This window comes from Euleptes europaea, chromosome 12, assembly GCF_029931775.1.
Source record: "Euleptes europaea isolate rEulEur1 chromosome 12, rEulEur1.hap1, whole genome shotgun sequence".
Classification (NCBI taxonomy): domain Eukaryota; kingdom Metazoa; phylum Chordata; class Lepidosauria; order Squamata; family Sphaerodactylidae; genus Euleptes; species Euleptes europaea.
In genome coordinates, this window is record NC_079323.1 from 70,190,327 (window position 1) to 70,212,430 (window position 22,104).

At 47.2% G+C, this 22,104-nt stretch overlaps 1 protein-coding gene across 1 annotated transcript; it reads right to left on the reverse strand.

The window, feature by feature from the left end:
• Positions 1–313: 313 nt before the first annotated feature.
• On the reverse strand, positions 314–18,919 carry ATP6AP2 (ATPase H+ transporting accessory protein 2). Its single transcript, XM_056858067.1, has 8 exons — positions 18,789–18,919; positions 18,050–18,178; positions 12,726–12,821; positions 12,407–12,544; positions 4,357–4,410; positions 3,025–3,174; positions 1,325–1,441; positions 314–513 (listed from the first exon to the last, which is right to left on the reverse strand). Exons 1-8 carry the CDS (start codon positions 18,807–18,809, stop codon positions 319–321), a joined length of 900 nt encoding a protein of 299 aa, XP_056714045.1. The 5' UTR covers positions 18,810–18,919; the 3' UTR covers positions 314–318.
• Between the last annotated feature and the right edge of the window lie 3,185 nt (positions 18,920–22,104).

Here is a 22,104-nt window from a genome sequence, read left to right on the forward strand (position 1 = left end):
AGGCTTTAACACAATACAAGTGGCCAGCTTACTTCCAGTGCATTGTTTACTAACCAGCAACACAGAGAAGTAATTCTGAAAGCTGAACGAATCTGCATGGGCACAAAACAGGAATAATTTACATGGATGTGTTAATAGAAGGTAGATCACACTTTCACAACCACTTGCACTTCCCAGCTTTGCAAACTGATTGTGCAACTGCTAGCCTTTAATATCTCTTCAAGTTAATTAACAAAACAGCAAAAAAAAAAAAAAAAAAAAAAAACACCTTCATAGAGACAGTTCTACTGGAAGAAGACTGTCTTCCTTAGATTTTACTTAATCCATCCTGATCTTCTGGTTGGTCATCCTGTAAATGATGCTGTCATAGCCTGGATCCATATTCCAGATGTTGTAGGAAATAACAATCACAGCTATGATGAGGGCTATCATGATCCACAGAATTATGTTGAAGACCACAGCATAGTTAAAGTTGTATTGATATCCTAGGTTATACTGATTTCCAGGAGCAGTCTGTAGGAAGAGAAGAAAATATAAAAATTGAGATTTTCTTTAATATTCAAGCATAAAAATACAGATTGCCCCAAGGAAACAAGAAATATTCTGGATAAGTACTCGTAAGACAACGACTGCAAATTGTGTTTTGTCCAAGGATATTGTTGCAACCAGTGTAAATTTCTAATGGAACAAGTCTTCTGCCTGAGCAATGGGCAACATAATTCCTGAAGTATGCTTGTGCATACTTCAGGAATTACTATTCTGACATTTATGGCTATTTTTTAAAGAAGTTTCTAGTCCTCATAGGAAAAGTTTGGAAATAAAATGGCAAAAGAATTTGAAAGTTAAGCAATCCCAAATTTTATAATTTTGGAGAATGACAGCTGGCTCATGATTTTCATTTGAAAATTACTTCAGAAAAAAGTTGCACAGCAAGTGCATATACTGCAGTGCTATGCCTGTAGGTCCATAAAATCTATAGAAAACTGACAAGCAGATTAGATGTGACAGCCTGTTAGCTCATGAAATTTCTGCTGAAGCCTTTGCTCTGAATAAATTGCGGATACTTACTTCACATTTGAACTGATGCAACCACATTCAGATGCCTTCAAAATAACATCCATTTAGTTCTTAAAAGTAAGGTTGGGGGAGGGAAGAGACCTCACAGCTCAAGGAATGATGTAGGTGCTTTATTACTGCCAGACTGCATTTCAAATAACTTGCTGGGATATGCCTGTAAAATCCACAAGGCTCCCAAATAATTGTATTTTGGACTGGGGTGCAAAGCTGTATTGGTAGTCTATTGAGATTAAATGCTTATACAAACCTGTGAGGTTTCTAAGATAGATCGTGACTTCCTCACAAAGGGTATGTCATAGGTCTTCACAGTGACCACTTCCACCACTGCATTGCCACCATAGAGATTGTACATCTCATCTGCAAACTGAAAAGAAAAGTTTAAAACACCCTGCAGCAGTAAGGCATTATCATGTGTCAGAAGGCATACCATTTAAGTTGCAATTGATAAGACCAGTGTGGGACTCTCTTAAGCACCATTCACTTCTAGATTTGTTAATATGCCTCAGCAATCTGTAAGTGGAGTAGTCTGCACAACAGGCCTGAAGCCTTGCCTCCATTACAATGAGACAGAGGCCACAACTGCAATCATGAAAATACCTGAATGTTGTTTCCACGGAAGAAAAAGAGAACACTCAGGAAAACTGTTTCAGGACAGCAGTTTAAAGAGAATGTGCCATATCACATTCTGTATCCAGGCCCACTATTCCCAGGTCAGAATTTGTGATGGTAGACATTAAGCAAACAAGTGCAGAGAAATTTCATGGCTTTGTCTCCCTTTAACAGAAGTTTTGTGCAACATGAAAAACTACTGGTGAAATGCTGTTACAAAAGCAATTTTCAGCGATGATGGGGGTGGGGCATCTTGGCCATCTTCTGGTCACTGGGTGTATAGGGGGGGAGGTAGTTGTGAGTTTCCGGCATTGTGCAGGGGGTTGGACTAGATGACTCTGGTGGTCCCTTCCAACTCTATGATTCTATGAATGAGCTTCTGTTAAGAAAAGAAAGCAAGACTGCAAAGTTGTGAGGCTTTCTTAAAAACATTTTAACATTGTTAGGTTTCAAAAAGCACAAATTTATTTTTTTAGGAAAACATCTTTCAAGTGCGAGATTTTTTGATAAGGGATCTTGGTTACAAGAAGGTGCTTACTGCAACCCTCTTCGCTTCAGAGCTAGTGGCTTCGATATTCCTTCACAAAAACATGTGCCCAAAGTAATATGGCCGTGCCTTTTGATGCTTGCAATTGTTAATTTGTAAATACCCTACTAGACAAAAACAGGTTCTTCCAACATTGTGTATACATCACTTCTTCCTCAAGTTACACTGATCTACCAGTCACTTACAAATGGGTTATTAAGGCCCACAAGGACTACAAATTTTGATTTGACCATCAGCTGTAATTCTACAGTTCATTCATCCACCAACGCCTGTCCTTATTTACCATTCCATCCCACCTGGTTTTTATGCATTCAGATCCTGTGGGTAGTCAAAGAATACTTCCTTCCTTTTCACCAACTAAAAAAAGATGGTTAGATCCAACGCAGTGTTATGCAATCCATTAATGAGGCAAAAAGCATTCAGTCAGGTTGTGGTTAAAGAAGAGTTGGTTTTTATATGCCGACTTTCTCTACCACTTAAGGAAGAATCAAACCGTTTACAATCACCTTCCCTTCCCCTCCCCACAACAGATACCCTGTGAGGCAAGTGGGGCTGAGAGAGCTCTTAAGAGAGCTGTGACTAGCCCAAGGTCACCCAGCTGGCTTCGTGTGCAGGAGTGGGGAAACCAACACGGTTCACCAGATTAGCCTCCGCCGCTCATGTGGAGGAGTGCGGAATCAAACCCGGTTCTCCAGATCAGAGTCCACAGCTCCAAACTACCGCCCTTAACCACTACGCCATGCTTTAGGCCAGCACCACGTCACCCATGTTTAACCATGTTGTTCTCTTACCTTTTGCAGTGAGTCTGCAAGAATTTGAGCGGCATCCTTAAACTGCCGCGAGTCCTCTCCGTACCGCTTACCAATTTCTTCCAACCCAGAAAGCTCCAAAGAGTACAGGTCTGGTGAATGATCCTTTGCTAAATGCTTGTGCCTGGAAAGCTTGGGAGACAGCAGGAAAAAGGGGGCCAGAGGGGAGATTAAATAGACGTCAAAGTGAAAAGGGTATTTTCAATTTTAAAAAATCTTTTCTACGTTCTAGAAAAGTGTATCTGTATGTCTAACTCAGACTAATTTGCTGCTCTAAAATTAAAAGTATGGATTATTGCCTTATAATGTAAAATGGTTTCCATTTCTTTGCATACTAATATGAAAGGAAAAATATAACCTGTTTGGGGCATTGGTGGTAAAAATTACCACCTTTAATTAGGTCTGCCAACTGGTTAAATTGTTAGTTGTGCTCTTAATTGACAGATTTGCATGCCAGAACCCTATTGTAGGATTTTGAGGATGTTGAAGAAAGTGCAAGAATTTACAATTATCAATGTCTCTAATTCTCAACATGACCCCCTCTGTGGATACTTAAATATGGATTTGAGAAAAGGCCCAGGTTTGCAGAAAAACGTACAGATGGGCAAGATCAACAACTGATCATACATGTGCCATCTCTGTAGTGGCCCCACCCTGTGGAAGAACCTGCCTGAGGAGGTCAGGAAGGCTCTCATATTACTGCAAAAGCAAGCTGTGTAAAACAGAATTGTTCAGGAGGACATTTTTATAAAGATAATACAGTTACATCATAACAGGACAATCCAGGAAAATGCACTGTTTCTACTGACCTAATACCACAGTCTGCATTTTAAAAAAATTCATGGTTACGCTTTGTTCAAACTGCAGCTTTATTTCAGGTTTCTGCACTTCCTAGTCTTATTTACATTGTTTACTAGATGTATCATCCTACCGATTGCACTGATTTACACTGTGTAATCTACCTTGAATCCCAGTGAAAAAGATGGATTATAAATAACATAAATAAAATAATTTTGCTGCTTGATGTCCTGACCAGGATCTCTATTCTGTCTGTATTCTACAGTGGTTCATTTGGAAATACCATTTATTCAGAAACTACACATTGTTTCTTCTTTCCAGTTAAAGTTTCCTCAGCCAGCTGGCATCAAGCCAGCTGAAAAGTTATAATGGCTGGAAAATTACATAGTGTCTGCTGCTACTGAGCCTGGGGTCAAGTGGCATCCTTCTTTTGTCCAGATTCTGCCAGTGGGGTGTCAGTTGTCAACCCCATAGTCAAATTAAATTTTGTATTTTTAAAACAGAGTTTTTGCTTACCAAGCTTGTGATATCATGCAGGACTTGTAATTCTGACAGAAACAGCAGATCAACCTAAGGAGATAATATACTTATTTTTAACAGGAATCAAATGATAATGTTTATTTCATGGTGTAGAGTCCAAGTTGGTTTATATATTATATTAGTACATTCATAGCGCACTCCTGAGGCTGGGAGCCAACAGTGCTTAGGAAGCCCACAGGGCCTACCACCGGTGCAAGAGGCACTTACCCCAGTGCAAGAGGTCTGGACGCCGGTGTAAGTGGAGTTAGGCCGGCAGCGGCAGGCGGTGGGATGGGGAAGGCGTGGGGATGCTACTGCAAGGGCCGCGCCAGCGCCCGAGAGGCACAGAAGCGTCTGCCGGCGTCCACGGGAGCGTTCCACCGGCTAGGAGGCCTCCTAAAGCCCTTTCAGGCTGGGAACACCCACTTTTGCCGCCGAAAAGTTACACCAGGTATTTACCTGGTACAGGCCATTGAGCCCCATGCAGTCACTCGTCTCTGCACTGCCCGAAAACACTGCCCATCTCAGCCAGGCGGCTCTGGAAACTGACTAGGAGGCTGACCAATGGGGCCATCCCAGGAAGTGGCAGCACCCCCCTGTGGGAAGGCCCTGGAAGGCAGGAAATTCCCTCATAAGCAGCACTTCGAAGCCGGTGCTCACTTGACAGGTAAGCCTCGCATGGGCTGGCATGCTGACGGTCAGCTCCGGGGGGTCAGGACGTTGCGATTTTTCCCTTCCAACTCCCAACTGTTGGGGGACTCTGCCTGGACCATCCCTGCAAACCGGAGGGTTGGTCGGCTCTCGGACTGGAGTCTCCCCGGAGGACTTTGACTGTGGGTGGGCAAGCTCTCCAGGTTGGCAGAAGCCTGCCCCTCTCCAGCCTCTTCACTGAAACAATGGAAGCACAGACCTGCCCTCACTGTAGAAGAAGAGTTGGTTTTTATATGCCAACTTTCTCTACCACTTAAGGGAGAATCAAATGGGCTTACAATCACCTTCCCTTCCCTTGAGGTAGGTGAAGCTGAGAGAGCTGTGACTTGCCCAAGGTCACCCAGCTGGCTTTGTGGGTAGGAGTGGGGAAACAAATCCAGTTCACCAGATTAGCTTCCGCCACTCATGCAGAGGAGTGGGGAAGCAAACCCACTTCTCCAGAGCAGACTCCACCGCTCCAAACCACCACTCTTAACCACTACACCACGCTGACTCTCTTTAGCGAGAACCTCCTCTGAGCCCCTCGGGGAGGCAGCCTCTGATCGCTCTTATTGTTTGTTTACAGATGCCGAGGCTGGCCTGGCCAGGACAGGGGCTTGCTGCCGGGTCACTTCTGCTCCGTCCGGCCTGACAGCTGCCCTCGGAAGAGCGCGCCCCCTTCAAACCCCAGCCTCTTGGGGTTCCCTGCCGCTACTCATGCAGCTGTCGCCGTGGCCACTGTAAGGCCTATTCAGCCTCCACGGGCAGCCTGACAACGACTCCAGCTGCTTCAGAGACAAGCCAAGGACTGGGCCCACCACAATGCCGCGGCTGCCAGCCCTGGCCAGATGCCAGCCAGGGGTCTGGCGGCTGTCACCCCTCATACCCTCTTTTCTCGTTGCAGATATCTCCGTGGGCCTGGTCGCCACTTCACACACACCCCGCTGTCAAAGTGTCTGATGTCTCAGGGTGCAGCCAGACCCATGCCCCCGACGGCACCCCTGACTGGAAGGCGGTTATGTGCGGAGCCTGTTCCCTTTGTTTCAGCCGTTGCCCCTGGCTGACAGTGGCTACCCCGACCAAACGAGGGTCAATCCATCTCCCACACTGGCCCCAAGCCACCAAGCCATGGGCCAGGAGTCGTGAGGAGGCAATCTGCGATGGCCAGCTCCCTCCGCCTCCATTCTCTGCAGCGATTCGTTCCCCACCCCAAAACACATACCCGGGCACTGGCCGCAACCTCTGCTCACCGAATTCCCAGCCCACCCATATACTCTTACCTCCCAATCACAGGGCATTGTATAATAAAGGTTTAATATTCACACGGGGCACCTGATTCTTGCTTTGGGAAGGGGATGGATGGGTTTTGAGGAGCTACTTCAACAAGGCTGGCTGAGGGAAGGCTCAGCGGCAACCCCCCTCAGTGCACCCTGGTCCCCCTCTGGGCACAGTCAGCATCTCTTGGGGGCTGCGGGGGAGCTCTGAGTCTGGGCGGGATCGCAGGGTGGATAGCGGGATCGCAGGGTGGATAGCAGGACCGCAGGGTGGATAGCGGGGCCGAGGGAGGTCACCAATGAGTCCTGGTGCTGCGCTTCTCAACCCCCACAAATCCCAGCCGCCAGGAGCCGCATCTTCATTTACATGCCAGTCTAGCTGGCTCTCTGGTCATCCAAACACCCCCCACCCACCCAGGGGCTAAGGAAAGACACCTGGGGCTCGTGTCTGATGTCCCGGACACATGGCCGCCCCGTCAGACACTCTCCCAGGGCCACCCTATGTTTGGCAGCGGGACCACTTGGCCACCTGCAGCCACAAACAGGCATTCAGCTTCGGCTTTTTTGCCGCAGCCACCCACCTCGGGCATTGCACGGCCACAGAAACAGCCATCCAATCAGGTGGGCTATGCCCCTAGCAGGGGGTCAAGGGTCCCAGCCGCTAATTTTCAAGTAATGGAATAGAGCCACCCATGGAATCCGAATATTTGCTATCGTCTGTCGTGCCTCGGCCAAGCTCGGCCATGATTGCAATCCCACGACTCCCACCATGAATCCTACCACCACCACCAACAGTCCTTCCCGCAGGGAGGGCTCCCACTGCCTTGTCAAAAACAGAGAATCGCCTGGTCTCTCTCCACGCAGGGCACATCCTTATGGGCCAAGACCCCACAGGTGTTGCACCACACCATGAAAGCTGCCTCTCCAGCACCTCCCCCCCTGAGGCACAACACCCTCAGCTGTGGATGCTAAGGGGAGGCCTCAAGGCTGACCAGCTCTCAGGGGAGGATCCCCTCCCAAAATGTGTGCCGGTGTATGGGTGTGCTGCCTCTCTTACCGATCCCCTCACGCTCGACACCTGGGCTTTGCAGCTCGAGCGAAGCGAGGATGAGGCGGCAGGCAGGATGATGGAGGGCGGATGAGGAGGAAGAGATGGTGACTGGAGTAGGTGACGTCCCTTGGCGACCGGGTCACTTGCCCCCCCCCCAATCCCGGCTGCAGAGGGGTCGGGGGCGGAAGAAGAGTTGGTTTTTATATGCCGACTTTCTCTACCACTTAAGGGAGACTCAAATCGGCTTACAAACACTATCCCTTCCCCTCCCCACAACAGACAACCTGTGAGGTAGGTGGGGCTGAGAGAGCTGTGACTTGCTTAAGGTCACCCAGCTGGCTTCATGTGGAGGAGTGGGGAAACAAATCCAGTTCACCGGATTAGCCTCCGCCGCTCATGTGGAGGAGTGGGGAATCAAACCCGGTTCTCCAGATCAGACTCCACCGCTCCAAACCACCACTCTTAACCACACCACCACACTGGCTCTCACCACGCTGACTATCTGGGCACCCACCAGTGGCTCCCCAGAGCTCATTGAGGGGGAGGCTGCTGGGGTGAATCCTTCTCACGGCCACTCCACTGTCACACGGCGGGTGGCCAACCAGGCACCTTGCCCTGGCAAGCCCCTCCATGGGCAGAGAGGCCGACGAGGGGGGTGATGGCTCTCTTCTTTTTCTTGCAAGGTTGGGAACAAATGCTATTGCCTGACACAGCCCAGAATGTATTAAAAGAGACTATGCGGCTCTAGATAAGAAGGTGAAGGACCTTGGGGCACAGGTTGTTTTTTCGTCAGTTTTTCCTGTCGAAGGTCGTGGCTTAGTAAGGGAAAGAAGAATACTACAAATTAATGACTGGCTGCGTACCTCACGAGGGTAGGAAATTTTTTTGAGTGACAGCCTTGCAAACCTGATCAGGAGGGCTTTAAACTAAATCCTATGGGGGAGCGAGACAAGAATTTAAAGCCTAGCATGATGACAATAACTGGAGATGAGGACAATAAAGATTTGCTGGGAGTGCCATGTATGCGAGGAAGGACATAAACCATAGATTCCGATGTCTGTACACTAATGCGCAGAGTATGGGAAACAAGCAGGAAGAACTTGAAGCCCTAATACAGGAAGGGGATTCTGACCGAATTGGCATTACTGAAACTTGGTGAGATGTCACTCATAATTGGAATGGTACAACTTGTGTAGAAGGGATAGACAGATAAGGAAGGGGGGAGGAGCAGCATTGTATGTCAAAGATGTGTACACTTGTGAAGAAGTACATGAATCTGAGCATGGTAGTTCAGTCGAAGTCTATGGGTAAAAATAAAAGGAGTAAGAAATAATCATAATATTATGGTGGGGTCTGCTATCGACCACCAAACCAGGCAGAGGACTTGGATGGGACACTCCTAGGCCAGATTACAAAGTTCTCAAAGAGATGAGACGTGGTGATGGGAGATTTTAATTACCCGGATATCTGTTGGAAGTCAAATGCTGCTAAAAATGCAAGATCCAATAAATTCTTGACTTGTCTTGCTGAAGGAAATATTTTTTCACACAACACATAGTTAAATTGTGGAACTCCCTGCCCCAGGGTGTGGTGATGGCTGCCAGCTTGGAGGACTTTAAGAGGGGAGTGGACATATTCATGGAGGAGAGGGGTATTCATGGTTATTAGTTAGAATGGATACTGGTCATGCTGCATATCTATTCTCTCTAGTATCAGAGGAGCATGCCTATTATTTTGGGTGCAGTGGAAAGCAGGCAGGATGGTGCTGATGCACTCGTCTTGTTTGTGGCTTCCTAAAGGCACCTGGTTGGCCACTGTGTGAACAGACTGCTGGACTTGATGGGCCTTGGTCTGATCCAGCAGGGCCTTTCTTATGTTCTTATGACAACTTCCTATTCCAGAAGGTGGACAGGGAAACAAGGGGGTCTGCTATCTTAGACTTTATTCTCACTAACAGGGAAGAACTGGTCGATGAGGTTAAAGTAGTAGGCACCCTGGGTAGCAGTGACCATGTACTCTTGGAATTTACTATCTTGGGGAAAGGAAAACCTGTACGTAGTCAGACATATAGGTTGGACTTCAAAAGAGCAAATTATAACGAACTTAAACTTATGCTAGGTAGAATCCCATGGTCAGAAACACTTAAGGAGAAGGGAGTTCAAGAAGGGTGGGAGTTTCTTAAAAATGAAATACTGAAGGTGCAATCACAAACCATTCCAATAAGAAGTAAAAATGGGAGGAGCCTAAAGAGGCCAGGGTGGCTCCATAAACAGCTGTTTAAAGAACTGAGAAATAAAAAAGACTCATTTAGGAAGTGGAAGGAGGGCCTTATGACCAAAGAGGAATATAAACAAATAACTAGTGCTTGTAGGGAGAGTGTTAGGAAAGCTAAAGCTCAGTATGAACTTAGGCTAGCGAGGGATGCCAAACACAACATAAAAGGGTTCTTTTCCTATGTAGAGTAAGAGTAAGAACAAAGGCAAGATAAGCCCATTGCGTGGACCGGAAAGGGAAATTGTTAACAGGAAAGGAAGAGAAGGCCGAACTCCTCAATTCCTACTTTTCCTCATTTTTTTCTCGTGAGGGAAGTGGTGCTCAACATGGCATAAACAGAACATGGGATGAGGGAAGGGATTTGCCTAGAATTGGCATTGGGGTAGTGCACAAACACCTGGTTTCTTTAAATGAAACAAAATCCTCTGGGCCAGATGAATTGCACCCAAGGGTACTCAAAGAACTTGCAGATGTAATTTCGGAACCTCTGTCCATTATATTGGCAAACAGGTGAGGTGCCAGAAGATTGGAGAGGGACAAATGTTGTCCCCATCTTCAAGAAGGGGAAAAAGGAGGATCCAGGTAATTACCGACCCATCAGCTTGACTTCTATACCAGGAAACGTTTTTGAACAAATCATCAGTCAGTCCTTGAGCATTTAGAAAGGATGGATCTGATCACTAAGAGCCAAGAGCAAGTCATGTCAGACTAATCTTATTTCCTTTTTTGAGAAAGTTACTACCCTGCTGGATCAGGGGAATGCTGTAGACATAGTTTATCTAGATTTCAGTAAGGCTTTTGATAAGGTTCCACATAGTATTCTAGTTGACAAATTGGGAAACTGTGGTTTAGATCCTATTATTGTTAGGTGGATCTGCAACTGGTTGACAGATCGTACCCAAAGAGTGCTAGTTAATGGTTCCTATTCCACCTGGAGAGAAGTGACTAGTGGAGTTCCTCAGGAATCTGTGCTGGGCCCTATGTTGTTCAACATCTTTATAAATTATTTGGATGAAGGAACAGAGGAGATGCTTATTTAATATGCAGATGATACTAAATTGGGAGGGGTAGCAAATACGGTAGAAGACAGAGCCAAGATGATCTTGACAGGCTGGAGAATTGGGCTAAAACCAATAAAATGCATTTTAGCAAAGATAAATGTAAAGTTCTGCATTTAGGTAGGAAAAATCAAATGCATAATTATAGGATGTGGGAGACTTGTTTGAGCAGTAGTGTGCGCGAAAAGGATCTCGGGGTCTTAGTAGCCCAAACACTGAACATGAGTCAGAAGTGTGATGCGGTAGCTAAAAAGGCAAATGAGAAATTGGGCTGTATCAACAGAAGTATAGTGTCCAGATCACGCGAAGTGATGGTATCATTTTACTCTGCTCTGGTTAGACCTCACCTAGAGTACTGTGTTCAGTTTTGGGCACTGCAATTTAAGAAAGATGTAGACAAACTGCAACGTGTCCAGAGGAGGGCAACAAAGATGGTGAGGGGTCTAGAGACCAAGTCCTATGAGGAAAGGTTGAAGGATCTGGGTATGTTTAGCCTGAAGATGAGAAGACTGAGAGGGGACATGATAACCATCTTCAAGTATTTGAAGGGCTGTCATATAGAGGATGGTGCTGAGTTGTTTTCTGTTGCCCCAGAAGGTCGGACCAGAACCAACGGGTTGAAATTAAATCACAAGAGTTTCTGTCTAGACATTAGGAAGAATTTTCTAACAGTTAGAGCGGTTTCTCAGTGGAACAGGCTTTGTCGCGAGGTGGTAAGCTCTCCTTCCTTGGAGGATTTTAAGAAGAGGTTAGATGGCCATCTGTCAGCAATGCTGAATCTATAACTTTAAGCAGATGATGAGAGGGAAGGCATCTTGGCCATCTTCTGAGCATGTAGTAGCTGTCACTGGGTGTGTGTGTGGGGGGAGGTAGTTGTGAATTTCCTGCATTGTGCAGGGGGTTGGACTAGATGACCCTGGTGGTCCCTTTCAACTCTATGATTCTATGAGTTGCCCGTCTATGGGTCCCCCAGCAGCAGCCTGGGGCCGCACCCACTGGAGGGCCGCCGTTTGTTTCTACCTGGCTGGCTCATCCTGTTCCCGGGCCGTCCAGACTACAGTGGCTCCACCGCCCACAAGGGGCCCTTGGCTGGCCCCCACTCTGCCTGGTCAAACCAGGAGTATGAGCCCCCGCACCCCAGGGCAGAGGCAGGCGAGGGGCTAGCAAGGTGGGGGCAAGGCAGGGGTGGGCCAAGGGCCCCTCTGAAGACCCCACAAGCTCTGTGTTCTCTGGTCTTGCAGGAGCAGCGACTGTTCCTCCCCAGCAGAGAGCGCTCTGGCCCTCACAGCGACCGGAGGTCAAGGTGGTGAACCATGGGGGGGGGGCGCGATTTTGACTAGACAGTGCCCCATATTTCCACTGCAGTTGTCCTGCTTGATGAAACAACTTATCCCCCCCCCCCCGACATCTCTGGGCCTTCCTCATGTTTGACAGATGTGACTAAATTAAATCGGTGTGTGAATGCTTTGCACTGTATGTAGCTGGAAGTTAAGCAGTAATCCATGCTAATAATGCCAACTGGTCCCCACAGTTAAGTCAGAACATTAGCCATATATACACAATAATTTAATGATGGATAAAACAAATGTTTGACAGACTGTGCATTCTGAAAAGAAAAAAACAGAACGGGGATAAGTATTTTAAATAAAAACAGGAGGGTGAATTTTTGAAAAAAAATCATGTCCAATATCTAGTCTTACCTCATTGTTTCTGCTCAGGGAATTGAGGGGAAGAGAAGCCAGAATTGAATTATCCTGGAATAATCTATTCCGAAGCTGTCGTAGTGTGACCGAAAGGTCCTCAAACACAGAGTTTGCCTTTCCCACCATGTATACTCTCTGAAAAAAATTCCATTGTTCAATACAACAGTGCATTGATACTAAATGGCTTTGAGAACAGACATTCAGAACAACCAACTTCTTTCCAACAATGTAACTTTTATTAAAATGTGCATTTGGAAGCCTACACATAGAGAAATTTAACTCATGTCAATGCTTTCAGAAAGGAATTGGAACTTACCTCTTCAATAGGAGCAAGCTGTACTACTACGGGGATTTCCTCAGAAAACAAAGTATGAATGGCATTTGCAACACCATCCAGGTTGAAAGGAACTGCCTAGAACAATATAAAATGCCAGTTTATGGAAATGAGAATGTATGCAACCATATTCACCATATTCTCACCTAGAGTATTGTGTTCAGTTTTGGGCATCGCAATTTAAGAAGGATGTAGACAAGCTGGAATGGGTCCAGAGAAGGGCAACAAAGATGGTGAGGGGTCTGGAGACCAAGTCCTATGAGGAAAGGTTGAAGGAGCTGCATATGTTTAGCCTGAAGAGAAGACTGAGAGGGGATTGGATAACCATTCTTCAAGTACTTGAAGGGCTGTCATATAGAGGAGGGTGCCGAGTTGTTTTCTGTTGCCCCAGAAGGTCGGACCAGAACCAATGGGTTGAAATTAAATCTAAAGAGTTTCCGTCTAGACATTAGGAAGACTTTTCTAACATTTAGAGCAGTTCCTCAGTGGAACAGGCTTCATCAGGAGGTGGTAAGTGCTCCTTCCCTGGAGGCTTTTAAGGAGAGGCTGGATGGCCCATCTGTCACCAATGCTGATTCTGTGACCATAGGCAGATGATGGGAGGGAGGGCATCTTGGCCATCTTCTGGGCATGAAGTAGGGGTCAGTGGGGTGTATGTGGGGGGGGGTAGTTGTGAATTTCCTGCATTGTGCAGGGGGTTGGACTAGATGACCCTGGTGGTCCCTTCCAACTCTATGATTCAGGCATCAGTCACTTATGGAAAACCGATTCTGCATTTATTGTAATAAGGGTATCTATATGCAGTATCTATACTAGCGAGTTCCCCCAAAGTTACAGAAACATGCAATTCTACCGTTACTGTTAAAAGTACTACATTAAAAACAAAGATCAACCTGCGATTCTTGGAATCATTACAGCACTTCTCTTCAATGAAGACCAGGGCCCTTGAGAGCTCTTACCTGGCCCGTGAGCCAGCAGAGGCAGGCATCCCCACCCCCCACTCTGGGCTGGTGAGCCCACTGCAGTCTCCCCAGCCAAGGCAGCCACCTCTCCAGTCTCAATCTGGGCTGGCGAGCCTGTTGCGGGCTCACCAATTGAGACAGCCACCTCCCTGCTCCCGATCTGGACTGGCGAGACTGCTGTGGACTCGCCAGCTGGGGCAGCCCCTCCCAATCTGGGCTGGTGAGACCAGTGCGGGTTCGCCAGCTGAAGAAGCCATCCCACTAGCCCCGATCTGGGTTGGTGAGGCCACTGTGGAGTGTTATTGTGTTAAGCATATTTGTTTGTATTTTAAATAAAAAATAAAGTACAAAATATCATTAATTGGCTTTGCCTGTGTCTTCTATAAAGTTTGTACCTTATGGTACACATGGCCCGGTGAAATGACATTTATGTCATAACCGGCCCTCGTAACAAATGAGTTCAACATCCCTGCTTGAGACTGAGCCTAACACTGATACACACTTTATATATCATTGGATAAAATTGGTGACCCAGACTGCTGTTCCTCTTTAGACTTGTTTCAAAGTATGGATGAATTTTAATTATTTCATTTCAATTCACTTCATAAGTATACTCAGTCCACAGAGCTGTGTTTTTGTAAGGCTTTCAAGTCTGAAATGCTCCATGTTTGTGTTTTGTGGGCTGAGTGACCTGCTTCAATGCCACATTAGTTGATACTTTAACCCAAAGGTATTCCCAGATTTGATGCCTATATTATGAGAAGTTTTAAATAAACTTAACTAATGACTCTCTCTTGGGTGATCAATGATCGTAACAAATAAAAGATTGATTGAAACAAACGTAACAGACACTTTTTGACAGTGTGCAGGCAGAACTGATATGGGTTAAGTATTACTCCTGAACTTTTTGCTTTCATATTCCCAGTGTGTAACTCTCACTCAATGTTATAGAATTTTGCATCTCTATCTGAATTTGTAAAAGAAAAATATAAAAAGAAAATGAAATACATAAAAGAACAGATGCGTGGGGCAATGGAGCCTACTGCTGGAGCAGCGCACATTTGCCAAGGCTTCCCATCAACCTAAACCGAGCCCTGTTTTACCACTATCACTAAAGTACAGCACACAGACAGAGCTAATGATCAGGGGACTGGAGCATCTGCCCTATGAGGAGCGGTTAAAACACTTAGGGCTATTTAGCTTGGAAAGAAGGAGAGAGTGGACAGGGAGAAGCTTTTCTCCCTCTCTCATAATACTAAAACGTGGGGTCATCTGCTGAAGCTAGAGGGAGAGAGATTCAAGACAGATAAGAGGAAGTATTTCTTCACACAACACAGTTAAATTGTGGAACTCCCTGCCCCAGGATGTGGTGATGGTTGCCAACTTGGAAGGCTTTAAGAGGGGAGTGGACATGTTCATGAAGGCGAGGAGTATTCATGACTACTAGTAAAAATGCATACCAGTCATGATGCGTACCTATTCTCTCCAGGATCAGAGGAGCATGCTGTGGAACCCAGACAGGATGGTGCTGCTGCAGTGGTCTTCCTAGAGCAGTGTTGGTGAACCTATGGCATGCGTGTTGACTCCGGCACGCGTAGCCCTCTCTGCCGGCACACGCGTGACTCAGCTGAGCCGAGCGTGCCCGCTCGGATCTTTGTGGGTCGCCGGGAGGAGCAGAACCTGCGGGACGGCCAGCAGGGGGCTGCCGCGCCTTCCCCCGCTCGGGCCTCCCACCATCCCCGCTTGCTGAGCGGCGACAGCAGCACTCCCCTCCCCCCCCGGCGATATCCATCCGCTGGTGCCGGAGTGCAGGCTTCCCCGGGCAGGAAGCGAGTGGGAGTGCGAGGCGCCGCGATGCCGCTAGGCCTGAAGCCGACATGCAGCGTGTGTCGCACCACCTCCTCCTCCATGTGGAAGAAAGGCGGCCAGGGCGAGATCCTTTGCAACAACTGCACGGGCCGGCCAGGGGGGCCGCCTACGCCACCACCTCAGCTGCCGCGCAGCACAGCAATGGCGGGAGCGGCGGCGGAGGGAAGCAGGTGAGGCTTCCCCACCCCCTGCTGCCGCCGGCCGGCCTTCCATCACGGGCTGGAGCGGCGCTCTGGAGGAGTTGGCTTGGCCGGGCCTCTCTTGGCCAGAAACTGCCACATTGGCCAGTTCACTTTAGAGCGAAAACGCATTGGAGGGTGGGGGGTGTTTGCCTTGGATTCGCCGCTCTCTGGATGCACATCTCTCCCATCTGAATTCTCAAAACTCTGCACGGGGGGGGGCTTATTGTTGAATTTGGAGAGTTTGGATGGGGAAGATGTGCATCTGGAGAGGAGCAAATCCAAGGCGAAACCCCCTCCCCCCCATGCGTTTTCACCCAGAATTTATTCTGGGTTGCTGCGTAGTAAGTCGAGTTGCTTCTGCTAGCGCGACTGAGAAGCGCCTTCCGCAAATGGTGGGAGGATAAAGGGGAAACGCTCTTCTTCCCCCCCCCCAGGGCGCATATTCAAGTATTGCAGGTCCAGCGTATGTTTGTTTACTCGGAAGCTGGCCCTCCCACAAGTCCAAAGGGCTTCCTCACAAGTATCTGCTGAAGCTGGAAGGTGACAGATTCAAAACAGATAAAAGGAAGTATTTTTTCACACCACAAATAGTTAAATTGTGGAACTCCCTGCCCCAAAATGTGGTGATGGAAGCCAGCTTGGAAGGCTTTAAGAGGGGAGTGGACATGTTCATGGAGGAAAGGGGTATTCATGGCTATTAGTTAGAATGGATACTTGTCATGCTGCATACCTATTCTCTCCAGGATCAGAGAAGCATGCCTATTATCTTGGGTGCTGTGGAACACAAGCACCCAACAAAAGGATTCTTCATAATAAGCTGTACAATAGTGAAGGAAATTTCATTTTTAAAAGATCCCATGATCAGAATACTTACACTTGTTTTAAAACTATAGTAATTCTTATTGGTAGTGAAGTGTGCAATGTCCACAAAGGACTAAAATGCTGTTCAGTTCTTATTTTTTTTTAATGTATATAAGTCGCCAAAAGCTAAGCAACTTGTTGCATGATTTAACTTTCCCATTCAGACTGGTAGGACAATTCTGAACATTTAAGAATTACATGCTAAGAATGTTCTATTTTCTAAGAATATTTCTTTAATACAAGAAAAATACATTTAAGTTTTTTCAGCTGTGAGTAAAGGTCCATGGGTAGAGAAAGCTCTCCTGACACAATGCAACCTCATATTTTTTTAACTTAAGATGCCAGGCACTGAATCTGGAATCTTGTGTATTTTAAACAAGGGCTTTACTACTAAACTACACCCCCCATGCCATCTCCACACTTTTTGGTTCTCTATTTCTACAGAAAACGTACCTTTCAATAAAAAGTTGTTTGTATCATTGAAAGCTCTGTTATTGTGTTTTTCTTTTAACGCAAAATATGTGAATGTATGAGTTGTTTTTTCTAAACTAAAACCTCAGTATTCTGGTTAAATTGCCGAATTGGCACTTGGCGATAAATAAGTGAATTTTGGGTTGCAGTTTGGGCACTCGGTCTCTAAAAGGTTCGCCATCACTGTCCTAGAGGCACCTGGTTGGCTACTGTGTGAACAGACTGCTAGACTTGATGGGCCTGGGTCTGATCCAGCACGGCTTATGTTCTTATGCTCTTAGAGGGAACTAGAGTCAAGGGCAATACTGTGCACGCCTCCCAGATTTCCATAGGCCTTTACCCTTCTGTCTTTGGATCACAAGGAACCTCTATGCTAGATGGGGATTTGGACAGTGTGCATAAACCTCCCCTTCACCCTACCAGTCCTTGCTGCAGCTCTGCATATATCCTTGTGCAGCAATGCATAAGGACGGGAGTGAGTTGCTCCCAGCATCGGCTATAAGAATTCTGACACTTGTAAAGAATTGGGGGGGGGGGCTGCAGATTTTCTTTGCCTTGCCAAACGGGATTGCCTCTGCAAGTGGCAAGCAGATGATATTTGGGGAAGTATGAACAGATATTTATTCTGTGGATCCTGTAGGGGTGTCTGGACGCAAAAGGGAAGTTTTATGTACTTTCTGTCCCAAGTAGTTTTTACATACTTAACAGCAAGAACAGTACGTATCAAAAATGAAGCCTCACAATGCCCTTTCATACAGAAAATGGGAAGAGGCTACAGTAGAGATTTACTGGAAAACCAAGCTTTCAAAAAACCTGATAGACCTCAGTGCCTTGTGGTTTTCCATCAAAGTTCGCAACTTAGCTATGAATTAGCACACAGAATTGAAGCATACAGTGCAAAAGCAGACAGACATTTTGGCTATCTGAAAAACTACTTAATCAAAAGCATTTTAGTACTTACATTCTCAACTGGGTAAGAGATACCATTCTCAGGTAGCATTAACTTGTCTATCCCTGTTACTGTGACCAGAACTGTAGCTCGAGGACGTCGGAAGAGATCACCTACTGAAAGTCCAGGCCAGGAGAGGTCCTATAATCAAACAGATATTTCTTTTTAAAAGCTTAACATGAAAAGCAACAGAAGAAAAGGAAACAGTGCAAATTAGGCTCAAACTAAAAACCTATTTCCAATTTTTGACGGGGCATTGAAAAGATGGGTCATTAAGGGGTTATAGAGCTCACACTACTGGAACCATTTACAGATAAAAAGCAAGAAATATTAGCAATACTCAGAAAGCTATTGTGGTATAGTGGCTGGGATGTCAGACTAGGACTGAAGAGACCCAGGTTCAAGTCCCCGCTCAACCATGAAGCTTGCTGGGGGACTCTGAGTCAGTCACACACTAGCAGTCTAACCAATCTCACAGGGTTGTTTTGAGGAAAAAAGGTATGTAATCCTACGTACAGCAAACCTGTGGAGACCAATTTCAGTTGTAGGGGCAAGAAAAGATAGAACTGTAATAAATATGATTTGGCTAAACATGCTCCACATAAAGCACAATCTGCTTTCCTGCCTTGTGTACAAAATCCCCAAATAGCAGAATGTCATATGAGACACAACTGCCTAAATTAGGGCTACTTTAATCATCAAAGGGAGTGACAATTACTGGAATTGGAGGGAGACACCGTGAATTACATACTTCCTCAATAGAGAAGCCCATGGATAATGCAGCCAGATCAGGAATTCGTTCTCCAGGTATCGGCCAGCTTCCCTGACGAAAAACCACTGACTCAGGAGATCGTATTACATTGAATTCATTAGCAAAAATACCTGAAATAGAAAGACAAAACTTGTAACATTACTTTTTAAAGAAACAACACACACACAACCCCTTTGTTGGTCTTCAACAAGCAGCAGAATGAGACAACTGAATAGACTACTGCTTCAGATTACAGGTGAGGGAAATCTAATTTTCAACATATCGCTGTGTAAAAAAAAAAAAATCTTCCTGCACAGAGAAAACAACTTCAATAGGGAGAGAGAAGGTGGTTGCTGCCTGTTATGCTTATTTTCTATTTCTGTTTCTATTTATACAGCTCACTCCTGAGTTTGGCCGCATGGGCTTGGGAGGCGGGGAGGGGCCTGCACCAGTGCCCAGTGCCATTTGCACCGTCTAAACTGGCACAGGCGCCAGCAGAAGAGGAGTTAGGCCGGCGAGATGGGCGGTGGCAAGCACCATCATTGGAGCGGCGGTGCAACCGCCCACCAGTGCCAGAACGGGGTTGAGGCCCCACCCGTCGTCAAAAGGGGCATCCCCGGGGGCGTTCCCAGCGGTAATCCCATTCCTAAGGGCTTTCAGCCAAGGAACACCCGCTTTTTGCAGTGTAAAGTTGTGGCAGGTATTTACCTGGCACAGCCCATTCAGCCCCATGCCATCAGCTTTCTGAGGGGAACACTCACCTTGGTGTTGCCCATCCCACTGATCTCTGGCGGCTGTGGAATCTGACCAAGCGACTGGCCAATGGGCCAGGGCCATAAGCACCACTTCGCTCAAGTCTCACCTCTTGTCAGAAGCTTCCCGAGGTGCGGGCTTAGAGGTGTTCCCCCCGCCCGATGGGGTGTCCAGACAGAAAGCGACCCCTTGTAGGGAGGGGTTGCACGGCCCACGCCCGAGTCCATCTGTGGGACTTAGTGCCAGGGTGCAGCCACTGACGCTGCTGGCAAGAGACTTGGCAGTGCCCCCTCCCAACCTTGAACTGATGCACAGCTGGGAGAGTGAGGTTCACATGGCGTGTGGCTGAGGTCTCCCAGCCAGGTTCTCTTTCAGGTCCAACAGAGGTGCTTTCCTGGAATTGGAGCCCCCAGGGTCGACGATGCGGGTAAGAAGACGGCCTCATCCGACTCTCTCTCAGTTGCCATGCCCTCCCCACCTGGCCCGGGACAGCACGCTGCAGAAGCCGAGGTCACCCCTGAAACATGGACGCACTCGTTGCCAGCTGCTCATTCCTGCCATGACACCCAGCGCTTTGATTCATCAGAGACAACGGCAGCCCTGGGGGTCGGTGGAGGTGGGCGCACACCCTGTCCGAGGTGAGCCTGCAGGAGAGCGTAAGTCTGGGTCCACAACTCGAGCTTCTGCTCTTATTGCAGGTCGACAGTATCCCCTTGGAGGGTGCTCCACACCACAGCTTCTCCCTCGCCCCACCGGTTGTGACGGGACAGACTCCACATTCCAGATGCAGCTGGAACGGTCCTGAGGCTCTGGTGCCCATGTCACTGCTGGCATGGACACCAGTCCCAAGGGTCCACCGGTTTACCTCCACCCTACACACGTAGACGATCCTGTCCTCAACATGGTGAGGACTACAGTCTCCGGGGACACACTGAAACAGCTCTGTGCCCTGGCCCATTTTGCAGCTCCTGGAGAGGCGGCCTGCTGGCACAGCCATCACAACCCAACTTTGCCTCCCCGGCCATCAACCCAATGCCAGAACCACCTGCGCGAGAAAATTCCTTGGTGGCAACCTCTGTCAGCCAGGCTAAGACAGATGTGCCCTCCATGGATTCAACCTCAACTGCCACACTGAGGGCCCGCTTGGCGGCCGTACCGCACAGCCCTGTCTCTCGCCATGGCCGCCCCCCTTAATAAAGCTCACTTGCCCCTCGGCTCTGATCCTTGTCTCTATGGGGGGGGGGGGCTGGGAAGTTGGAGGCTTGGAGAGGCACGGATGTGCGCACTCAAAACATGGGGACTTACATGGAGGCTCGCAGAACCAGTGGTGTGGGGCTGTGACATTCCACCCTGCAGAGCCACTTGTCATAGAATCAGAGTTGGAAGGAACCACCAGGGTCAAACCCCTGCACAATGCAGGAAACTCACAACTACCTCCCCCCACACACCTCCAGTGACCCCTACTGCATGCCCAGAAGATGGCCAAGATGCCCTCCCTCCCATGAACTGCCCAAGGTCATAGAATCAGCATTAATGAAAGATGGCCATCCAGCCTCTGCTTAAAAACCTCCAGGGAAGGAGCACTTACCACCTCCCAACGAAGCCTGTTCCACTAAGGAACTGCTCTAACTTAGAATTTTTTTCCTACGGAAACTCTTTTGATTTAATTTCAACCCATTGGTTCTGGTCCAACCTTCTGGGGCAACAGAAAACAACTCGGCACCCTCCTCCAAATGACAGCCCTTCAAGTACTTGAAGATGGTTGATGTTGAAATGCATTTTATTGGTTTTAGCCTAATTCTCCAGCCTTTCAAGATTATCTTGTATTCTGGTTCTGTCTTCTACCATATTTGCTACCCCTCCCAATTTAGTATCATCCGCAAATTTAATAAGCATCCCCTCTATTCCTTCATCCAAATAATTTATAAAGATGTTGAACAACACAGGGCACAGGACAGATCCCTGAGGCACTCCACTAGTCAATCCTCCCAAAGTGGATGAGGAACTATTAAACACTCTATGGGTGAGATCTGTCAACTAATTACAGATCCACCTAACAGTAACAGGATCTAAATCACATTTTCCCAACTTGTCAATAAGACTATGAGGAACCTTATCAAAAACCTTACTGAAATCTAGATAAATTATTTCTACAGCATTCTCCTCATCCAGCAAGGTAGTAGCTTTCTCAAAAAAGGAGATAAGATTAGTCTGACACGACTTGTTCTTGAGAAACCCGTGCTGACTCTTAGTAATCAGATCCATCCTTTCTAAATGCTCAAGGACTGACTGATGATTTGTTTAAAAACTTTTCCCGGTACAGAAGTCAAGCTGATGGGTCAGTAGTTACCTAGATCCTCCTTTTTCACCTTCTTGAAGATGGGGACAAATTTACCCGCCTCCAGTTTTCTGGCACCTCACCTGTTCTCCAAGAATTCTCAAAAATAATGGACAGAGGCTCAGAAATTACATCTGCAAGTTCTTTGGATGCAATTCATCTGGCCCTGAAGACTGTTTCATTTAAAGAAACTAGGCGTTTGTGCACTACCCCAATGCCAATCCT